Source organism: Chiroxiphia lanceolata, chromosome 22, assembly GCF_009829145.1.
Source record: "Chiroxiphia lanceolata isolate bChiLan1 chromosome 22, bChiLan1.pri, whole genome shotgun sequence".
NCBI lineage: Eukaryota > Metazoa > Chordata > Aves > Passeriformes > Pipridae > Chiroxiphia > Chiroxiphia lanceolata.
The window spans coordinates 4,294,839-4,316,264 of NC_045658.1; the positions used below are offsets into that span (position 1 = coordinate 4,294,839).

General features: G+C 47.4%; 1 protein-coding gene across 4 annotated transcripts in view; it reads right to left on the reverse strand.

Annotated features, from left to right (window-relative positions):
• TMEM201 (transmembrane protein 201) overlaps positions 1-19,123 on the reverse strand; it is a 29,106-nt gene extending 9,983 nt beyond the window's left edge. Inside the window, exons 1-6 of one of the 4 annotated variants that reach the window (XM_032708965.1) lie at positions 19,006-19,123; positions 13,058-13,178; positions 11,972-12,166; positions 10,048-10,224; positions 9,069-9,460; positions 8,431-8,634 (exon numbers count right to left, since the gene is read on the reverse strand). In XM_032708965.1, the coding sequence (XP_032564856.1) occupies positions 8,431-8,634; positions 9,069-9,460; positions 10,048-10,224; positions 11,972-12,166; positions 13,058-13,178; positions 19,006-19,079 (1,163 nt within the window). In that variant the 5' untranslated portion in view covers positions 19,080-19,123. Of the gene's footprint in view, positions 1-8,430; positions 8,635-9,068; positions 9,461-10,047; positions 10,225-11,971; positions 12,167-13,057; positions 13,182-18,657; positions 18,731-19,005 lie in introns of those variants that run through there. The other 3 variants (XM_032708964.1, XM_032708967.1, XM_032708966.1) reach the window with 3 other exon arrangements.
• Positions 19,124-21,426: the final 2,303 nt, after the last annotated feature.

Sequence of the window (21,426 nt, forward strand, 5' to 3'; positions counted from 1 at the left end):
AGTCTAGAATAGGAACCAGATCTCTGATCTCCTGTAAGAGTTTTGTTTTGTCAGAAGCAGGTAGTATAATTGTCAGAGAAATCATGATGAAGAACTAACATATATTTTTAAATGGAAATAAAATCAGGCTGCAATATTTGGAGGCTTATTCTCACTTCTGATGGAAACAGATGAGACAGATGAGAGCAGCAACAGGGCTTTTCTTCTGTCAGAGGGAAGCCAGGAGTAAATCAGAGCATGAAGGAATATACATATCTCAGCCTTGTGCTGTGAGGTGATTTATGGACCTTCTATTCTGCCTCAGAGATTAAAGAGCTGGTGCAGCAATGTCATGCTTTGCTAAAACATCCAGAAGAAGCAGTCTAGAATTCAGATTACAATTTAAAATATCTTATAAAACCACTTATCTGCTCGTATGAGGCAGACATAACAATCCTGACCAGCTTAATCAGGCTGAACAACATCCTGGAAGCAGGACTTGCCTCTAACAGCAGCAAGGGACTCCTCAGTCTTGCAGCAGAAACTGCCCAACCTCTTCAGGTTCCAGGACCTGGGAAGGGTGTTGTGCTTCCCTTTAGTGCACTCACACATCCACATCTGTCCCATAACACACATACACACACACAGAGATGTCCGTGTCCATCTCAGCTTTGTAAGGGAAAACGAGTGGGAAAGGGGATTGGAAGTGCAGCTCAGGACTATGATATGAATCACAGGAGAAAGAGTGATACCTACCACTCACTGTGCCATGGCTGGGAAGGGCCAAATCAGAGCATCCCCTTGAACAATGCAGCTCTTTTGTCCTAACTTTGCACCTTCTGTGTCTTTGGGCTAAAGGACCCAACTTTACACACCTCCTTGCTGCAGCAGTTTTTCATTCAACAGGCTGGAAGATATTACAGTCATTTATCACCCATAACCACAATCTCTCTCTCTCACAATCCTGGGATTGTAACTGGTTTGGAGCAGTCTTCAATGGCTCTGCTGCTCAACAGCTCCACTTCTCAACCTCACCAAGTTGTGCAGTCAGATCCTCAGGGCAGCTGAGGAATCACTTGCCTTGCACCATCCAGAAAAAGAAGTTTTCTGGTTAGCAAAGAGGAGCTGAAGAATTTTAAGCATAGCACATTAAGGCCTTAGGATTGAATGCTGATCAAAGACTGTCTTAAATATTGATCTGTTCTGAACAAATTCCTGCAAAGTGTGCAAAATCCTGTTCCTTTTCCCTGCACTCTTCTCCTTAGTGTTTGCCACTGCCATGTCAAGAGGGCCTGATGCTGCTAAAAGCTGTCCTGGGAATGTGCTTCATGCCTGAGAACAGGCAGCTGAACTAAAACTTCTTTCAGAAGCAGATGAAAAAAGGTGAGGAGATCAAGAGGATCATAAGGCAGGAAGCAACCACATCCCAGCCTTGGAATGGAGCACTACAGCTGTGCCTTAGCTCCAAGCCATTTGTGCATGTGATAATAATGGGGCTGATAACAGTGAAAAAAGTAACAAAAAGGCTCTGGAGTCAGACAGTTTGTGGAAATAGTCAGGGCCCGGAAGCCGTTTATTTCAGAACTTGATATTGTGAACATCAAAAATTGGGCATCTTAATTAGTGTTTACAATGATCACAGCGTTACTAGACAGTTGGGCACAACTCTGCTACACAGATACTTTAAAAATAAATAAATAGAAGGTTAAATAAGAGTATTACACTGTATGGGACTGTACACGGTCCTGAAGAGACACCTCCTGCCAGCAGAGCCTCCCCTCCTCTGTCCCAACACCTCCCTCTTATCCAAAGACATCACCTATGTGTGTGCCTATTTACCTCACATTTTAATCAGAGATGCTGCATCCTGGGACAGAGAGACATGGGAGGGCATGGGGCAGGTCAGACTACAGGGCTGGATGGACCCACTCCTGTGCCAGGGAATTCAGTCCATGAAGGAGGAAGGTAAGATGCATTCACAGGCAGGCAGCTCGTGGTGTTTGCCCAGGTTCACCTGCCCGGGGCAGTCAGGGGATAAAATGTTAACTCTGGACTTAATGTGCCATCACAACTGAGCTGTGAGTTCTCCAGGTACAACTGCACCCTGTTCCCAGGCACTGTGGGTGCAGAACAGCTCCCTGTTACCCCACATTGCTGTGCCCTGACCAGGCACTGCTCTGCTCCATCTCATCAGCCAGGGCCACAACCTGTGCCTACAGTCAAAAATCAGGAGTAAGGAGCAATATATGAATAAAAAACAGGCACAGGGAGAAGAGAGAATAATGATTAAAAAGGGCACAGGTCTCAGACACATTAATATTTTGATATGTGACTTAAGAGAGCTAGAAACTTTAGCTGCCAAGAGTAAGAATTCTTCTCTCCTACATGTTGTCCTGCTTTGGATGAAAAAGGAGGGTTGAATTGGAGCTGAAAATGCCCCAGCTGCCAGGTCCTGCACTAACACCTCCTAGAGTACAGATGTTTGGCATCAATTTTGCCTTCCCTCCTACAGGTGGCACAAAGGTCCTGTGTCTACACAAATCCAGACTTGCTGGCATGACAAAAATGTCCAGGGAACCTCTTCCTGCCTGTGCACTCGACCCCTCTGGTCCCAGATGAGGCTTTACAGGGGATGACTTCAGGACTGAGTACTGTCCCTCTCACAGGAGAGCATCTGCCACGGCTCAAAGTGGCCCCAAGGGTACTCACAGGTGACAGCACACTTGGAATGACCTGGCAGGTTATATGTGACAGCATGCATTTTCAAAAGCATCTCTTTAAAAACCAAAGCAAAGCCACAAACCACAGCTCCCTGCTTTCAGGAGTGGAGTCAGTCTGGAGCAACCATCTGGCTATGAATTATATTAATTTTTATAAGAGCATAAATACTTTGTCCACAGTACATCAATACATAGTTCCTAGAGTATCTAAGCATGATTATTAGCTTCACATAATTTCAGAGTACTTGAAGAATATTCAGCAAGCCAAAATCAAACACCACTACATGGTTTTTATCTTCCCCTCATGTCCTCACCCTTTGCCACACCCCAGCTCAGCTCACTAGGGCATACACAGCACGGGTGCAGGAAAGGAGGAGTTAATAGAAAAGAAAAAATGGGATATAAATATAGTGTATTTTGAAGGGTAAAGGGCCACAAAGGTGTCAGTTTGCATGCACTGATGTCAGTGAGGGCTTCAGAAGTAGCAGCAGCAGAGGTGCTGATTTGGCTGCTAGTTCTGGGTTCTCCCTCAACCCCCTTAGAGCCTGCAGAGCTGCTCAGAAATTTAAGAGTGCAGCCCAAGTGTCCTCTTATGCCCTGTCACACTCACTGGGGGCAGATGAGGGACAGAAGCACTGGCCTGGCACACACACAGGCACTGCTGTCCCACGCTGCAGCCTCGGGGCTTCCACTGAAGCAAAGCAACACAGTGTTGTCACAGATCTTGTCCAGGGAAAGGCACTTAAAGAACCCACATCAGCCCCTTTATAAATCTGGCTCTGCTGGGCAGGGTACAAGATGTTGAGTTGGCAGATGAGCCACGACCACTGAGAGCCAGTCAGGCACTTGGGCATGGAGCAGATCTGATTTCAAGTGACACACAACCCTCAGCTCCACTCTGCTGTACCATCCTCTGGTCCAGACACCAGCATATGGAGAGTGTGAAAGAGCAGCACCTTGAATTAGGGGCTTTTGGGCTAAAACCCTCTAATACTGTTAAGATGTTTGCACGCTCTGGCCTGCATGGCTGGGAGAACCCTCAGGCTTCAAAGCTGCATCTCGTAACCACAGGTTACCACAGTGTTCCTCTCTGGCCTGAAATAGAGTCCAGCTAATGGAAAACAAGAAGCTCAAAGCACTGACCAAGTGGTCCTGGGTGCTTTTGTGCCAGCTGTTCATTAGCTACCAGCCCTTTGTTAGCTCTTGTCCCACCCAGCAGGAGGAAATGTGTTCCTGGGTGTGTCACACAAAATAGCACCTCAGCTGCACAGGGATGGGAGGACTGTGCTCAGGGCATGGACTTGCACCAGAATACCTGAGCTGGGAGCACACATTTCCTTCTGCTGGATCCAATGTGGGGGAAGCAATCATGCAGTCAGGTGATATATCCAACTGCTGAGCTATGTCCTAATTGAACCTTGGGTGAAAAATGCAAAGCACCTTCCATACAGACCCTACAGCATGGCAGTGTCTAGAACAGTCTATTTGGCACTAAATCAGGTATGGCAAGAACAGGCTCAGTAAAGGCAGTGGTGATTTACCTATTGTTTTTTTCCCCAGGAACAGTCCAGAGTAAAATACTGCAAACTCACAACTGATCTACAAGCCTCGTTGTCTGAGACACAACTGGTACTGCTTGAATGTTACAGTTTATAAATCAGAACACCTCTGGAAAATCCCACCCTTCTCCTCCTTTCTTCCCTTTCCCCTAAAAGATCCATCTTCCTCTACCATCAGCAAAAGCATGAGAGACCAACCATGTGAGAGAAGCAGAAAGAGAGGAGACTTGTCAGCATCAGAGTCTCTAAAGGACCAAAAATTCAACTGCTGCAAGTTTGGTTTTGAGGCTCTGAGGTTTTCTGGTGTCTTGAGAAGCAGCAGCACAGACATGCTGAGGCACAAAGAAGGGGGGGAAATAAGCTGACACCTGAGTACAGACAAAAGCTTCTTTGGCATTAAAACTGAACCCCACTTCAACATGTGTTATTTTGTTTCACCCATGAAATGTTTCCAATTACAAGTCCAAAAGTTCTTCAGTAAATCATGAACAAAGCACCACAGAGATCAGTTGTACAGCTTGGCCACAAAACAAAGTAGCTTTCTGATGTTCTGACATATAAATTAGTGCAACTTGTAAATATACTTCACTGGTATTAATCTGCATAAAGTGAAGACAAATGGATTTCTTGCTTGTATTCAATTGCAGTTAACATATCTCCCAGATTAAAAAATTTTAAACTCAGTGTAGGTCTGCACTTGCTGTGCAAACAGAGCTAAAATATTCCTTAACAAGATTATTCAGGCTTCACAGTGTAAATCCCACTCCTTCCCACAGTTCTGCCAACTGCCTGTTCCCAATATTTAGTTGCATCCTCCCCATCCCATCCCAGCACTGCACAGGGAAAAAGACAAGAGAATAAGAGAAAGGAACAAGAATGGTCAAACAACATAACACTTAAGAGGAAAACATCATAAAAGGTGCCTGACCTCAGGGGGCTCAAAGATGAGGCAAGTTTAAATTAAAGGAGAAAACCCAAAGTGCTCCTAAAGAGATGGGAGGAAAACAGGAGACAGGAGGGCACATGAAACAGGGCACAGAGAAGTTTAACAGAGCCTTGACTTTCAGCTCCTGGAAGCAAAGCATCCTAAGAGGCTGCCAAGTATCTTTAGAAGCTGCCACTGAGAGATTCCTCGCTACTGGGCAAGAAAATTTGGGCAGACTAATTTTATTCTTATAAAAAAAGGGATAATTGTTGATAGAAATCAGGCATGACACTGCCATGGCCATCCCCACAGCAGCATCAATACATCCTTCCAACACGAGGTTTCTCCCATCACTGGGACACACCTCACAGGAGAGCAGCAAGAGGAACTTCCAATTTCCAAATTGTGCAGTAAGTGCAGAAACAATCACAGCTCAATAGGAACATCAATCTTTTCCTGTATTTAACTTCAGGAGGAAAATTTTGAAGTCCTGAAGCGGGAAAAAGGGAGGAAGGAAAAGTAAGTCTGGTGTTTTATTTCGCTTAATGGCCACGACAGCTCAGGGTGTCCTGGGTTTTCTGTGCAGCTTTTTCAGAGGATGGCAGAGCTGGCACTGGATTTGGTGCCAGTGCCCATCTCATCAGGTGGCTTTGTCCACCCCACTTTGAACAGCAGATGGGCTGCAGAAGAGTGGTGTTGGAAGGGCTGCTGCAGTGAGGAGTTTTCCAGGGATCACTGCACTGAAAGGAGCGCTGAGTAAACAGTTGATAGCACACAAATTGTCCCCCTTTTTGGTTTTTTTTAGGGCTTTTATCCTCTGCCATTTCCCATCCTTTCACGAGCTTATTACTTTCTCTCCTAACACTGCTTCCTGCTCCAACAGGCTGATAGGTACAGAGAAAAAAGACTGGATTTTTAAGAAATGTTTCCTATTAAATCTCCTAAAGGAGAGTAGGAAAGAGGCACCAGAGGGATTGTGAAAGTCTGACCCAGCACACTTCTGCTGGCTTTTTTCCCCTGCTTTGTCACATGGCTTCCTGTAGTATTTACTTTGAAACAACTCTCTAAATTCAATCAAGTGCCCCTGCAGAAAATGGGACAAAATGGTTATTATTATCATCATTTTGAAAGTCTGAGACTGGAATAAGAAGCCACCTGTGAGCTGGAAGACAAGCATTTTGGGTCAGGATTGGTAAGTGATGGGAAGGTGGAAGATGGAACCAGACTTTGCAGGTGCTGGGTTCCTTTAGTGGGTAAATAAGTAAACAACCCTCAGAGCACCATCATTCACAAGCACCAGAATGGAGACAGGTGTCCTGTGAGCTTGGAGGTGGATACTTGTCTGAAGGCACTGGAAAAATGTTCCAAAGGAGAGCCCAGAAGGGAAGCAGGTTTGTGTGGCCCCTTCCCTTGCTAAGTTACAGGCACACAATCCTTCAGCCAGGAGCTGCACCTTCCCAGGGCACACTCAGCCTGGCTTATTGTTAAAGAACCTCACAGTGTCACCTTTGTGCTTTCACAACGATCACAGGTTGGAAGAGCAGTAATTAAGAAAAGCTATGAAAGCTTTTGTTTCCTTTAAAAAAAGCTTCTCTGATTTCACCAGCATCTGCAGCACCCAGTAGTGTCTGACTGTTTCAGCAATAGTTGCAGATACTTCACAGTGAGAGCTCCACTCCGATTATTTTAGAGTTTATACACTGGAAGATCAAGACATCCCATTAATTTATATCAGACTGTTAGTGTGGCAAGTTCCATTATGCTATTTGGAACAGAAGAAAATAGCAGATCTTCTGTAACAGTGCTTTTTCCTCTTGGAAGACTCAAATCCATCACAGAAACTCAGTGGAGTGCCTTGCAAACAACAGTGCAGGATATTCAGACTGCTGATCCTAAGAGGCCCCAACAAGTCAATCCCACAAAAACCCAAGCAGCTGGAAGCTCCTTCATCCCTCCCCACACAGTAACACCCAGTTACCCCAGCTTTCAGCAGAGGACTGCCAGGCACTCAGCTCCAAATCACAATTTCCAGACCCCTTTTTTTCAGCAGCATCAGCACCGATGCCAGACTTCAAAAGAGAACCCTTCCAAGTAACCCCAAAAATCCATCTCTGTTGCCATGCAGTCCCACAGCAGAGCTCCCACCCCTTCCTATGGCACATCCTTCCTATCTGTGTTCTCAGCAATAAACACTGCCTGAGTAAGTAGTGATGAACACTGACAGCTGACCATGTATCACAGCATGAGGTTGTTATCACATATTACTTCTATAGGAGTGAAGGAACACACGCATTTTTATCCACTTGTGCTTGTACACAGATGTTCCTCAGGGAGTGGGTGGGTGGGTAACAAACCCAAAGAAAACTGGCATTGAAAGCAACAGCCATTGGTAGACCTGAAAATTTAGCCTCAACCAGCTGAATACTTTCAGGTATTAAATCAGACACCCTGAGCTACATGATCTTGTAAAGCACCCTTTTGAATAAATTATTGGAGTTCCAGTCAACAGCACTTAAGGACACTTCTCCATATAAAACAGGAGCCAGAAGAAGGGCAGAGCTAGAGAACATGCAGGTAAGTGATGCTACATTGTGGAAGGCAAGAGGAACCAGGTTATGGGTCCCCTCCTCGCATGCCTGGGCATGTTACCACAGCACACGTTACGAGGACTCCAAATCCAGAGGCAAGTTCCCATCAGTTCCAAGTTAAAATGACCAGCACCATTAGAAAAGTGAAGGTGGCCTGGGCCCCATTGGTGGATCAAGGCAGAGGGTTCCTCTGTGAGTGGCTAAGGATGGAGAGGCAGTGAGAAGAACTGGGAGGACAGGAGGAGCCAGAATCTCTTTGGCTGGAGGAGCAGAATGGGGAGGAGGCTGCATTCACGGAGCAGTTTGTGAGGCAGCTGCTGGAAGAACTGGCTTTGGGGAAGCTGGATATTTGCACTGCTGATGTAGGATGCAGGAGGAAGGGAGAATGGAGGCAGCAGGAGAGGCTTCCATGGCTAGCACTGGAAGTGCTCCAAGCAGCTAGCACAGTGGTAAGCAAGGATGGGAAAAAAATTAAAACATATAGATATATATAAAAAGCAAGAAGAGATCTTCACTGCTTATCTGATTGATTAAAAAAAAAAACCAAAACAAGGAAACAGAGGAAGGGAAAATTAAAAGAGGAGAGAGAAGCACCAGTCGCAAAGAGTTCACAAGGCCTTTTTTGCTCCTTCCCCCAGGGTCACTGCTCTGGCTCTGACCTTCGGGGCCGGTATCTCCGCTGGCCCGTCGACTTCCGCGTGGCCACGGCTGCGGTGAATCCCACCAGGCAGCACAGGGACGTGGTGCCAAACTTGGCCGTGTCCAGCCAGCTGGGGGTTTCCATCTTCAGGTACCTCTCAGCTACGTGCAGGCTCATCACCACGAACCACAGCACCGAGGCAAACGCGTCGATTCTCCGGAGTCTGCAGCGGAAAGAAAAACCAAAACAAGAGTTTGAACACCGGCCAACTCCCTCGGTGCTGAGGAAGGAGAGGGAAGGTGGGGAAGAGGAGGGGAGGGTACAGATTGAGCAGGTTATGTACTGCCTCTGACTAGGTGCAGCCCTGCCCACTGCTGTGTAAGCACCTGAGTAGATCAGCTCCATTTTCTACCAGAGCTGCACAGGGAACTCTTCATTCACAGTAATTCAAGCTTAAATTGAATGAAACAAGGCACAGATCCAAAGCAAGCTCTGCTGTCTCCACCCAGCCTGCTGGCAAAGAGCTGTGCCACCCAGTGCTACGTGTGCCATTCTGGCAGATGTTTATCCCTGGATCACCGAGTCAAGACTGGACCAAAGACCTCCAAAATAACACAGTTTTCCTTGAAGTGAACCAGGAGCCAAGTGCACACTCACCTGATCCTCCCAGCCAGGAACATGGCCAGCAGGCAGGTGAACAGCCCCAGCACAGCCACGGCCATCTGGTGATTCCTCCCATAAGCCCACACGGCGCTCAGGTTCTCCACCACGTGCTCCGGGAGCAGCTGGAGCAGCTCCCTCCATCCTGCCACCCTCACCGAGGTGTCATTGCCCACGTCTGCACGGGAGCCTGAGTCAGTCCTGTTCTGAAGGGACGCTGGGCCAGAGGGAACGGGAGCAGGGACTGCTGTGCTGAGGGAGAAGGGGTTGCCTGACCCGTACAAGGCCATCAGAACCAGGAACGCGCAGCTGAGGAAGGCCAGGAAGCGCAGGAGTATCACCTGAGCTGGTGTGGTTATGGAAGCAGAGGAGGAGGATGAACATAAATTCTGCAGAAGAAGGGAGAAACACCTTGTCAGAAGCCTGAAGGAACTGCAGTAAGGTTTTGAAATGGTGCTTTAAGAAACACTTCCAGACTGTATGGTTTACTGGACTGTTTTGCTCAGGTCCCTCTAAGTCTCTGTACTGGGCTGACACCACATGGGATGTTGTAGACTAGCAAGGAGCAATTGCAGAGCTATGAGCAGAAGCCAAGGTCAGGCAGGGAGAATGTCATAATTCACTTCCCATCGTTCTTTTTTAATTTTTTCCCCTTGTACTCTGTAGTTTCCTGCACTGCACTCATAAATCGCCTTCCCTACCTCCCCTTCTCTGCCTGTCCCATAATTTTCCTTCCACTCTGTTATTATTACATTAGACTTGCCTTCTGGCAACTGCCCTGAACGACACCAGCAGGAGGAAAACCTCAAACTAACACCAGGAGCATCTGCAGCAACTACGCTGTACTCTTCTAAACTGCTGGTACAGAAGCAGTTCCCAGGTTTAGGGAGCCCCAAGGCTGCTGCCTCCCTTTCCCAGCAGCAAACCCAGGTGCAGTGGGATCAAGTTGTCTGCATTTCCTCCCGAGCCCCCTCACCTGGGCGTAGGCCTTGTCTGTCTCGCGGCGTTTGAAGTGGTGGCTGAGCAGCAGCGCGCGGAGCTGCCGGTTCTGGTGTTTGATGTAATACTCCACAGCAGCCTGGCACGGGCGGCACAGCTTGTAGGTCTGCTCCAGGTGGTGCTTGTACACCTCAATCTCCTCATCATACTTGCCCTGGTGAGAGAACAGGAGAGGAAATGCAGGTGAGAAGTGCAGGTCCCTCACCTGTTATCATACTGGCTCCTGACAGGCGGACAAAGCGTGACTCCAGTCTCCAGAGGAACAGCCCCCCCCTGAAACCAAGCTGGAGGCCAGGCATGCAACCAGCTTCACATACAGCTGACCCAGCCTCCATGTCCCAGAAGAGATGAAAAAAGCCCTGCAGAAGGCTGCTGTGGCCCAATTCCAGGATGCTGAATTTCTGTGGCCCTATTTTGCTGTCTTTGTTGACAGCAACACAGGAGGTGAGACAAGAAACTAAAACTGCTCTTCCCCTCCTCAAATGAGGGGACACAAAATACCTGTTGTCCCTTCACTCCACTGTGCTGGAGAAAGAGATAAGCTCCTTTCAAAAATCAGCCCCAAACTTGAAGGCTGTCCCTGTTTGGAGGCCTTACTGAGATGAGCTCCACAAATCATTAATAACACTGGTAAAAAAAAATCAGTAGGTACGTTTTTCAGCGTCACTACAGTGGACACATCACTAGTCACAGAAGCTTCTAGGGCTCTTCTAACTCCAAGATCCTTGTACCAAAAGCGTCAGCTGAAAGCATGCAGCTTCTCTGGAAGCAGGATGGTGCATTGAGGCTGCCCAAGAGTTTGCTCCAGCAGTTCCATAGGCTCCACCTTTTGGAACCAAGAAGGAATCCCATGGCAGACACCAGGAGCAGCAGGGTCATCCCTCTCTGGAACAGGCCAGCAATGCTGCAAGAGGCCACTGCTGCCACTGACACACTTATCCAACCATGCTGGATAACACAGTCCCGTGTTTCTCAGCTGGCACAGACACTGCAGGTCACTGAATGCCTAAAAAGAGGCCACGGGCTGGCAGTGCTTTGAGGAACTGCATAGGTCTGGCAAGAGGCAGGGACTAGAAATAAAGCTGAGAAAAGGGCACCAGCTGAAGATACTCTCATTAAGCATTTAAATCTGTTCTCTAGGAGTCATCCTGATCAAACTCATTACAATTACACAAAGCAGACTGGATTAGGCAAAACCAGAGGATGAACACATCCCACTACACCACAGTCTAACCCCAAGGCTTGTTGACAATGGTTGAAAGCTAGGGAGTGTAGCACTAAATTCTCTGTGTGAAACGTTGGGGAGGCATAAAACTGTGAAGGAAAAACCCCATTATCCCATCCTCCATGCATATTAAGTAATGGGAAAGCCAAGAAGTTGCTCAGCAGGAAATCCTGTTGCTGTAACTGTAAAATTCCCTTTGCCCTCCTAGGCACAGATGCCTGACCAGGGAAATTATGTGGCTGCACAGGATTCCTCTCCCACTGCACTAATAATGCAGAGCAGCACAGGCAGGGCCCCAGGAAAAAACAAAATCTGTTAAGGCTTCAAGGTATCCAGTGGGCAGCTGTGCCTGCCAAATCCTGCAAGCTTGGCCATGGGAAGCACTGGAGCTGTAAACTGATCTCAGCAATGTTTTGGGCTTGAGCTTCAACTCCCAGCGCTCATCTAGAGCAGGGCATTACATTCTGGCTTTGGAATAGAATTGGGTGAATTTGCAGCACTAATCAGTAACCTCCTCTGCACTGGAGTGCCACACAGTGCTTCTGAAGACTATTGGAGCATCATTCCACAGTACATTGAAAACCTGCTCTCTCTCCTGCTTACAAGGCTGCAGGATGAATTAAACCGAGCAGGAAGAGCAGAGCCACGCACAGGAATGCCTCAGTCAAACACTCACCTCCTCCCTCGGTGAGAATGAAGCCAGCTGTTTGATTTTCATGGTTTGATGGTTGTTGCACTTCTTGCAGAGCAGAATTTGGCTGCTCACCCACTGCTGTGGTTTGGTGGGATCACAGAAGGTTGTGCCGCCCGACACAACGTGGTTAAGGTGCTCCATGTACTGGGCAGGGATGGGCTTGTTGTAGTCTCCATTCTGACAAAAAAGCAGGAGGGGAAGCAGACATTAGATCATAAAATCAAAGCTGGGTTGGTAATAAGAGTCCCTAAGCTCTGTCAGGAGCTCTACATGCATTCACTTATGTGACAAAGTACATAAGCAAAAAAAAAGAGACAAAATGCTTCAAATCTTCTGCCCACCTCCACTGTTCCACACACCTATTGCAGGCAGCTGGTTGTGCTGGATTCTGCCTTAAGACAGGTTTTGTTATTTAGCAGAATACAAAACCAGAGAATAATAATATTTTAATACATTTCTAATTACTGTTAATATTTTATATATTATTTGCTATATTTATTGTTGATAATATTAAATCATTAATAATTTAATTACTATTTAATTAATATTACTAATAGTTTAATATAGTGCCGACGCCTAAAATCTATTCTGACACGGTTTTAAGCTCTTTTACTGTTGTTGGCTATTAATAAAGACAATATGATTGCATCACTAAAAAAATAGAGGTTTTATTCTTCCATCCTCCTCCTCCAGTAGAAAGGAGCAGAAATCACCTAGAATGGTGGAATGGCATGGAATGTTTATATTAAAGCCTTTTTAATAGCACACCTAGCATAGGGATTTTTACACTGTTTCATATATTTAAAAAAATATTCTTAAGAGATATGTCAAGGCCGCTTTTGCCCTTTAAAGAAAGGGAGGAAAATTTGTCTTCATTATCACAGCCAGCACACCCCAGTACAGCGGATTCCTTCTCAAAGCTGATCAAGTGATGGGCTGCTGAGCTCACCAGTGCTCAGCCCAGCTGTCAAACCGCTGCACATTCACGTGCACTGGGCCTGCATCACCTCAGAGGAGGAGCAGGGATTTCCCAAAGCACCCTTCCACCTTCCCAGCCTGCCCCAGTACCTCCTGGAAGCCGTTGTACTGCTCGCAGTTGGGGCAGTCCCAGCAGTTGCGGTTCCCGTACGGCACCACCGTGTCCTGGTTGCAGAACCAGCAGTTCACTGTCACGTGTGTGGGCTTCTTCCTGCTGGGGGAGGGAACGTGTCAGGCATGAACACTGAACTCAGCTGGTGGACAGGAAAGCAAAGGCTTGGGGCTGGAAAAATAATCAGTCTTCCCATTCCGTGGTACGACTCAGAGTAGTCACTTTGACAATGAAAAGGTGGGCTGTTAAAGTAGAAATAAATTCTGTACTATTACCATGAACATGCTGAATTACCAACCTCCCTGTTTTTCAGGGGCACATTTGGGAGTGCAAATCCTTTCCATAATCAGCAGTGTTATTATATGAGAAGGGTGCCGTAGAGTTGATGCTTAATACATAGAATTCCGGGAAAAGGAAGTTACGATCCACAAGAGCTGCCTATGATGGTGCTCAGAAACCCAGGTTACAGTTCTATCTATTTTGACAGAAAATTTTTCAAGGGCAAGGGTTGTCACATTATCCCAAGGCTCAGGCACTGTTAACAGCTGTTTCTTCACAGCTTTAGATACATAAAGAACTGAGGAAACAACACATCTTCCCTGAGAACGGAAGGGATAAAGACTAATGACCTTGATCCATGAGCCCCTTGTTTTTTAAAGCAATCCTGTTAAAACAACAGCCAATACAGACAAACAGCTGTGACATGACCACAGGTTGTGACAGATGTTTGAGCAAAGAGCTCCAGCGGCCCGAGCCCTGGGCCTGCCTGCTAGAGAAGGTCTGCATTTGTCTCAGAACTCGGTGCAATCTCCACGAGGAGCTCCCTGGCAGGTCAAGGCAGCACAGCCCAGCTGTCTGGGTTTATTAGAACCAGCTCCAGACCCACTTCCAAGGGAGGGCAGCTGCTCAGGGACTGGCTATGGCAGCTATGCAGACAGATGGACCCAGCTGCCACCAGCCCAGCTCCACCAAGGCATTAATCTGTGTGGCTCCACTGCAGCGGCAGAGAAAGCAACGGAGCAGGGGGCTCATGGAGGGCCTGGGAAGCAACTAACAGGAATCCAAATGCTCCCAAATTGAGAGCAACTTCTTTTCTTCCTGCTCTAGGAAATGGTCTCTGCTGCTACAAAATTCCACAGCGAAACACCCTCTGAATCCTGCAGAAGTGTCGTCTGGCACCCTGCAACCAAATGAGCAGCTGGGTCTTCCCCTCTCTCTCAGCCATCACCTCTGTAGCTGGATGCCTACAATTAACATCCTTCCTCCCTCCCATTTCCACAGACAGTGCCTTGAAACTTGATTCATAGAATATCCAACCCTCAGGCAATGCCTGGCCTTCCAGTCTAGGTACTAAGGAGATGAAGCTTGCAATGAAACACTGAAACTCCAGTGTGCATTGAGGATTCCCTGCCAGATGCTGAAAGAAAATAGCTGGAGCTTCTTGGGTGACAGATTCTCACCCCAAAATAGATGCAAACACCCACACCCCTCCTAAAATGAATATTCCTTGCTCAACGTTCTTCACTGCCAAGGGGGCTCAAAGTAACTGATGCGAGTTAAAAATACCACTACTGAAACTAACAGGCAAAAAAAAAAAAAAAAAGTTTAAAGCAGACAAATCTAGGTCGTTAGTCTGACTTATCCACGAGCTCCCACTGTCCAAATGCCAAGAAAACCACTTGTCAAAACAGCCATGTGAAGGATGGACAGCAACACCTGTTGGTACTGGTTTCATCTCACTATCACAGGGGTAAAAGCTGTGCAAGTATAACATGCAGGCTTCTTTAACCACAAAAATACAAATCCTAGTGCTCCTTGAGCACAGGCTTCCCACTGAGGGAGGTTATTGCACAAGTCCCAGGTACTGTGGAACATGCCACAATCCCACCCCCATGCTGCTGTTCACCATCCTCTGGCATCCATGGAAATAAGACACACCACACTTCAGCCCCTACCCACCCCCAGCGTCTTCCACGACGCCACAGAGGAGGTGGAAGCACTAATTTCAGCAAAAAAAGAATCAAAGCCAAACCCTACCCAAGAACTTGCTAATGTAAGAGACCAAATCCTCAGTGTACTCCAGACCTTCCCATCATTTTCCAAACAGGATTCCACTTCTAGTTCTTGAGGCTGAGGAAGTGCTACCAAGGATGAAACAGCAGCCCTTCATTCTCACAATGTATGCAAAAGAAATGGCTAAGTCCTGGATTATTTAGGATAAGAGGCAATAATCCTTCCTTTTCTGAACCTGTGATCTGTTGCCATAGAAATAGGTGCAAAAACCCCAAGTTTCAATCTGCTGGATGCAAAAAGAAGAACAAGGGGGGAAAAAAGGTCATTTTAGGCAAGAACATGTAGGTGGGGTACTAGTTTTCTAGTAATTGGGCAGGACCTTAAAAGCAAAAAGCAAGTACTGCATTTGGAAAGACTCTCAAATACAGATTTAATGAGTTTGGAGCTATATTTACCTTGACTGAATTCAGGTAGCAGCTGAAGGCAATAAGCTACAGCACACACTGCTTCTGAAGTCACACCCTGGGATGAGAGAGACAATGCAAAACTGAGCACTTACAGTGTGCTCAATCCCTTGCAAAACACCAGGCAAATCATCCCTGAGGAGTTTAAATGTACCACTGTACTAACTCCAACCAGCTTCACTGGGACAGAGAACCTCCCTGCAAAATAAAACCTGAGCAGCAGGAGGTGACAATTACTGACAGCACAGGGGGATTCCACTCACAGCTCACCTGCTGTGCTAACTCCGTGTGGAACCTGCACACACAAACAAGCTCGAGAAAATTCCCAGGCTTGGATAAATTATTCTGCAGGTAGAAGATATTTGCTTAAGACAACAGCGAGGGGGAAATACCTGCAGTAAACACATTCAGGGGATCAACATCTAAATGTCTGACAGCCCTCATATAACACAAAATGTTTCTTTGTGAGGGGCCATCAGATGACTTCATTTTGCTCACAAAAATCAGGTTGCAGCTCTGCAGGTCCTGTTGACAAACACTGTTTAGCAACTACTTTGTGCCTGTCGTGTAACATAAGAGGACCTTAGGTTCCTTCCAACTCCCAGCACTCTTCACTATTCCTCATTTACACACATATTCAAGGCCACACTTTTAATGGATTGCCAGAAAAACAGTCTGCCTGAAAAGTGCTGATAATAATAAACTGAATCTATAAATATTTATATATATTTATAAATATTAACATCTATCCCCCCCTTTACTACTAGGTCAGAAGATGAAGATGTTTGGTTTTCCATATTTAAAAGAAATATGGATGTGCAGTTCTTCAGAGGGTTATCCTCATCCTCTCCCAAGGATTAGAAGAAAAACCCAATTCTCCATTAAAAGTATTTAAAGCAACACTCTTAATTCTGGCACAACTGGATTACAAAGCAATTATACAAAGGGCTATGCCAGCAAATCTGAAGGAAAGACACGCTAGGAAGAGGAGCTGATTTGCACAGATCAGTCCCAGGCACAGACCAAGCCATGGCACAGTCCAGCTCACCATCAGGGAAGCTCCTGGGTAGTTCCAGGTGGTGCCCATGTCCATCACCTGCCAATAAAGGGGTCTGTCAGTGCAGACTCAGTGCTAAAGCCCATTTTCCAGTGCAAGAAAAACACATCTATCTAAATTCCAGCAGGTGAATGCTGTCACAGACACATCTGCTCACAAGTAGCAATTGTGGACAGGGTTGAAGATTTAACCACAAGATCAGATTTCTAGTACAGTGTCAGAGGTTACAATGCACCCTCTCCTCTCATAAAAGCCAGACTTAGTGTCCTCTTAAGAGGGAATAAGGTGCCCAGTGGACCTAAGCAGGGACACAGACCCACAGTTGTAACCACTCTCTGGGCTTTTCCCCCTCAAGGGCTGTCAGAACTGTGAAACTGCAGCTTCAGCAACTTTGAACACCCTGGAGAACACTGGCCCCAGGACAGGATGCTCCAGGAAAGGTGCCTCTTTTTGCCACTGCAGTACCTGTGACAACCTTCCCAAGGAAATGTTGCTACAGCTGCTGGTCTGAACTCAGCAGCCCAACCAACAAACAGGCAGCCAGGCTGTGATCTCAAAGAAAGACCACAAAACATACCAGAGTTTTTCTATCTGACCCAAACTCACATGGATTAAGGAGTTCCTGTACATTGTACATGTGGACATCAAATCTTTTATTTCCTTGATTCAAAAAGCAAAGGTAGCATCATATCTGTGTTTGGCATTGTGTCTGTGTCCCTTATAAAGCTGTCCTTCTTGATGACTATGGAAGATTAATTTCTGAGACGGAGTAAGAAATCTGGTAACATCAGAACATTACTAAGAAACACAAACATGTACCCCCAAAGAATTATCAAGGTCACCTCCTGACAGAATTTACCAGCAGTCTTCAAGGACTTGGGAAGAAATGCTTTCCATTCCAGAGACCTTTTGATGAACTCGAGCAAACCAAATCCAATCTCCTCCCTCAAAAGGCATGTTAGCCTCAACTGGGTCAAAGAAACACTGCCTGCTTCACTGGGATTGCTTCAGGCCACCAGGATTTCTTGGCTACCCTAAATATGTCACAGAAATGCCAAGTCTTGTATATGGGCTAATGTATCACTGATCACTTATATGGTTCCACAAACAGCAAAGGCTTTAGAGCAAACCTTAAGCATGATATTGTGAATGTAGAAATATGCTTCTACTGCTAAGCGTAAACTTGAAGTGAACCTTAACACAGGGAGCCCTTGGGGCTGCCTTTTCTCCAAGACAAGCACTCAGCTGATGAGCAGACTGCTCTCTGTTGCTATAAAGACTAAAGTGCCTCGTATTCCATACATCCCTGCACTCCTGGCACGCTATGCTAGATTAGAATCTGTCAAATTAAAGCTTTGCTCCTTTTTATGAGATCTGCATCCTGACATCTCTCCTGATGCTTTTCAAGCCTGCTTTCCAACTGGTCTGAATTTGTCCTAAAGTCAGGAACGTCCTGTGCAATCAAGAAACCAAGTAATCAAAGAATTTTGCTCCCTAATCAATAATTTTGACTTCTATGGAATCCCCCCGAAGTTCTAGCACCGTGCTAAGTGTGCTGTGATTTTACAGCCCTGTTCCCCATGAAATCCTGACTTCGCCCCTCATCAACCAGCACAGAAAGCAGGATTTTCTCTTTCCCTGCCTCAAACACGTCAGAAAAAATGGGGGAGACCCCGACCCCTGGGAGTCTCTGTCCCTCCATCCTCACATCTGTCCTGATGCTTTTCAAGCCTGCTTTCCAACTGGTCTGAATTTGTCCTGAAGTCAGGAACGTTCTGTGCAATCAAGAAACCAAGTAACCAAAGAATTTTGCTCCCTAATCAATCATTTTGACTTCTACGGATCCCCCCCCGGGTTCTAGCACCGTGCTAAGCGCGCTGTTATTTTACAGTCCTGCAATCCTGCCTTCACCCCTCACCAACCACGACAGCAAGCAGGATTTTCTCTTTCCCTGCCCCAAACACTTCAGAAAAAACGGGGGAGACCCCGATCGCTGGGAGCCCGTGTCCCCGGCGGCGTGAGGGCAGCGACCCGCGGTACTCACCGCTTCCACCGCGGCGCGTCCTGGATGCTCAGCCCGGCACACACAAAAGCCATTCCGGGGGACACGGAAGGACAGATCCGGCCATTCACCCACACCCTGACAACGCGGGGGGCCTTTCCATCAGCACCCTCCTCGGGGACGGACTCAGACCGTGGCCGGGCGCACCCGCGGTGTCCCCACACCCGCGGTGTCCCCACAGCCGCCGTGTCCCCCACAGCCGGGCCCCGGGCCCCGCGTGGCGCCTTCCCGCCGCCGCGGGCCGCACATCCCGCCATGTCCCTCCCTCCCTTCATTCCCTCCTTCCCTTCCCATACCCTCCCTCCTCCTCCTCCTCCCTGCCGGCCGTACCTCCGCGCGAAGCGGTAGAGCAGCAGCCCCGCGGCCGCGGCGCACACGGTGGCGCCCAGCCCGGCTCCCTCCATGCCGGCCCCGGCCCCGACCCGGCGGCGGCGGCGGCGCTTTGTACGCGGCGCGGCCGCCCCCCCGTCCCGCCCCTCGCTCGGCGGCGGGGGCGGCGCGTGACTCACGGAAAGGCCGGAGTCGTGCGGCGGGGCCGCCGTGAGTCAGCGCCGCCGAAAAAAGGCCGAGATCGTGGCGGCGGGGGCGGCCCCGCGGGCCCCCCGGCGCTGCCCGGGCCCCGTGCGGGGGCTGGCGGCGAGGGGAGGTCGTGCCTGGCCCCCGCCGTGCCTGGCCCCGGGCCCGCCGCGCTCGGGAGGCGCGCGGGGCGGTGGTGGGGGGGAGTCGTTGGCTTGACTAAATTTAGACGCGGCGCTTTCCGCGTTAGAGACGGACAGGCCGGGCGTCCCGGTGAAGGGCGGCCGCGCTGCACGGAGTCATTCGCACAGGCACAGAATATCCCGAGCTGGAAGGGACACACAAGATTATCCAGTCCAAGCCCTGGCCCTGCACAGACACCCCAGCAATCCCACCCTGTTCCTCAGAGCGTTGTCCAAACGCTCCTCGAGCTCTGGCAGCCTTGGGGCTGTGCCCACTGCCCTGGGGAGCCTGTTCAGTGCCCGATCACTCTCTAGGGGAAGAACCTCCTGCAATCCAACCTAAACCTGCTCTGGCACAGCTCCAGCTGCTCCCTGGGTCCTGTCACTGATCCCCAGAGGGATCAGCACCTGCCCCTCCATTTCCCCTCACAATCTTCTTGTACCTGCAATGAGGTCTCCTCTCAGTCCCCTCAGCCTCTCCACCCACACCTTCCCCTCAAGGCCCTTCACAGGTCCCAGCTCTGAAGGGAGAAAAAGGCTTCAAACATCATGTTTAACACCATTAAAAAAGGCACAAATGGAAAAGCTCTTATCAAATATTTGTACTGGAAGTAAGCTGTGCTTTTAAGCTTGTCTTAACTATGGTTGGGTTCTCTTCACTGTTCAATTTCCCTCTCCACAGATTTAACCACGGTAATGAATTCTGTGGAGTAACAGTGAATATTTCATCTTGACAAACGTAAAAGGGACATAATTTTTCCATCTCTCTTCCACTGTTTAGCACAGTCACTTAAGGATTGTTTTATGAGCCCAAGTGATAGGGACAGGAGGAACAACCCACCCAGTTATTTGGCACATGAAGACCTTTGAGGTCCTCTAGGACTTCTGGAGAGTTGGTTATTTTTTCTTCAGAGGTCCCTCCCTTCCTATCAACTCTGTAGCACCAGTCCAGCCAGAGATGCATTGTTTGAAAGTTTCCTCCTTAAAGGAGCTAATGAGGAACTTGTGCAAAACCACCATAAATCACAGTGAGGGGCACAATCACAATACAAGCAGGGATGCCAATTCTCAGCAAATGCAGGTATTTTGAGGGATATCATGATAACTAAAGGAAGGCAGTAAGTCTTACAGCATAAGGACTTTGACAAATCTTCAAATGCCTCAAAAATGCTTCCAAAACTAAATTAACCAACAAGAGCAGCTCATACTATTGCAGCAACAGTGTGTCTGTAATTTCAATTTAACTGTTAATATATGAATAGGAATGGGTTCAGTCCTGGTAAAGTTAATGGAGTCATAGGTGATGAAACTACAGTCCTATCTGAAGTCACCACTTACTGATAATTAAACTACAAAGGGTCTATTAATGAAGCCTTTACCTATCTTCCATGAAAATGACTTTCTGTGGAAGCTGTAGAAGAGGAATGAAGAGTGAAAAATGCTTTTAGTTTGACTTTCACAAGCAGAGAAAGGTTGGTTATTTTTAAATTCAGGTATCATTTTGGTAAAAGCTACTTCAAATTCTTTCCTCTGGTAATAGGCTTATTCCATACTCAGTGACATCAATGGGATTGCTCACAGAGCGTCACCTAAAAATGGTAACTCTTTATAGGGTTTAAGGAATCAAGGGCCAGTGAATTTTAAAAATTCTATTAGAGAGAGGAAGGAAAAAGGATTTAATTATGTTAATTCAGAAACTCTATTAGTTCCCAATATAGCTTATTAACCCTCTATCAAATTAAGACTAATTCTGTCAGGATTGATAACAAAGCTTAAAGAACAGGAACAAAAATCCCGCAGAATTCCTGATTTTCCATCAGATTTAGGCAGAACAAAAAACTGTTCACTTTCTCTTGCTTTCTCTCTTATCAAGGCCCAGACTCCTCCAAAGGGCTGGAGTTCCCTCCCCTCATTCTCAGTCTACACATTTGACTAACATTTTAGAAGTGAGCTAGAGCACTGTACGTACAGAGGAATGCTAATTTAGGAAAGCAAATCTCAGAAAATGTTTCAGAGTAGCAGCACAAGTGTCCCAGTTCTCAAAAATAGCATC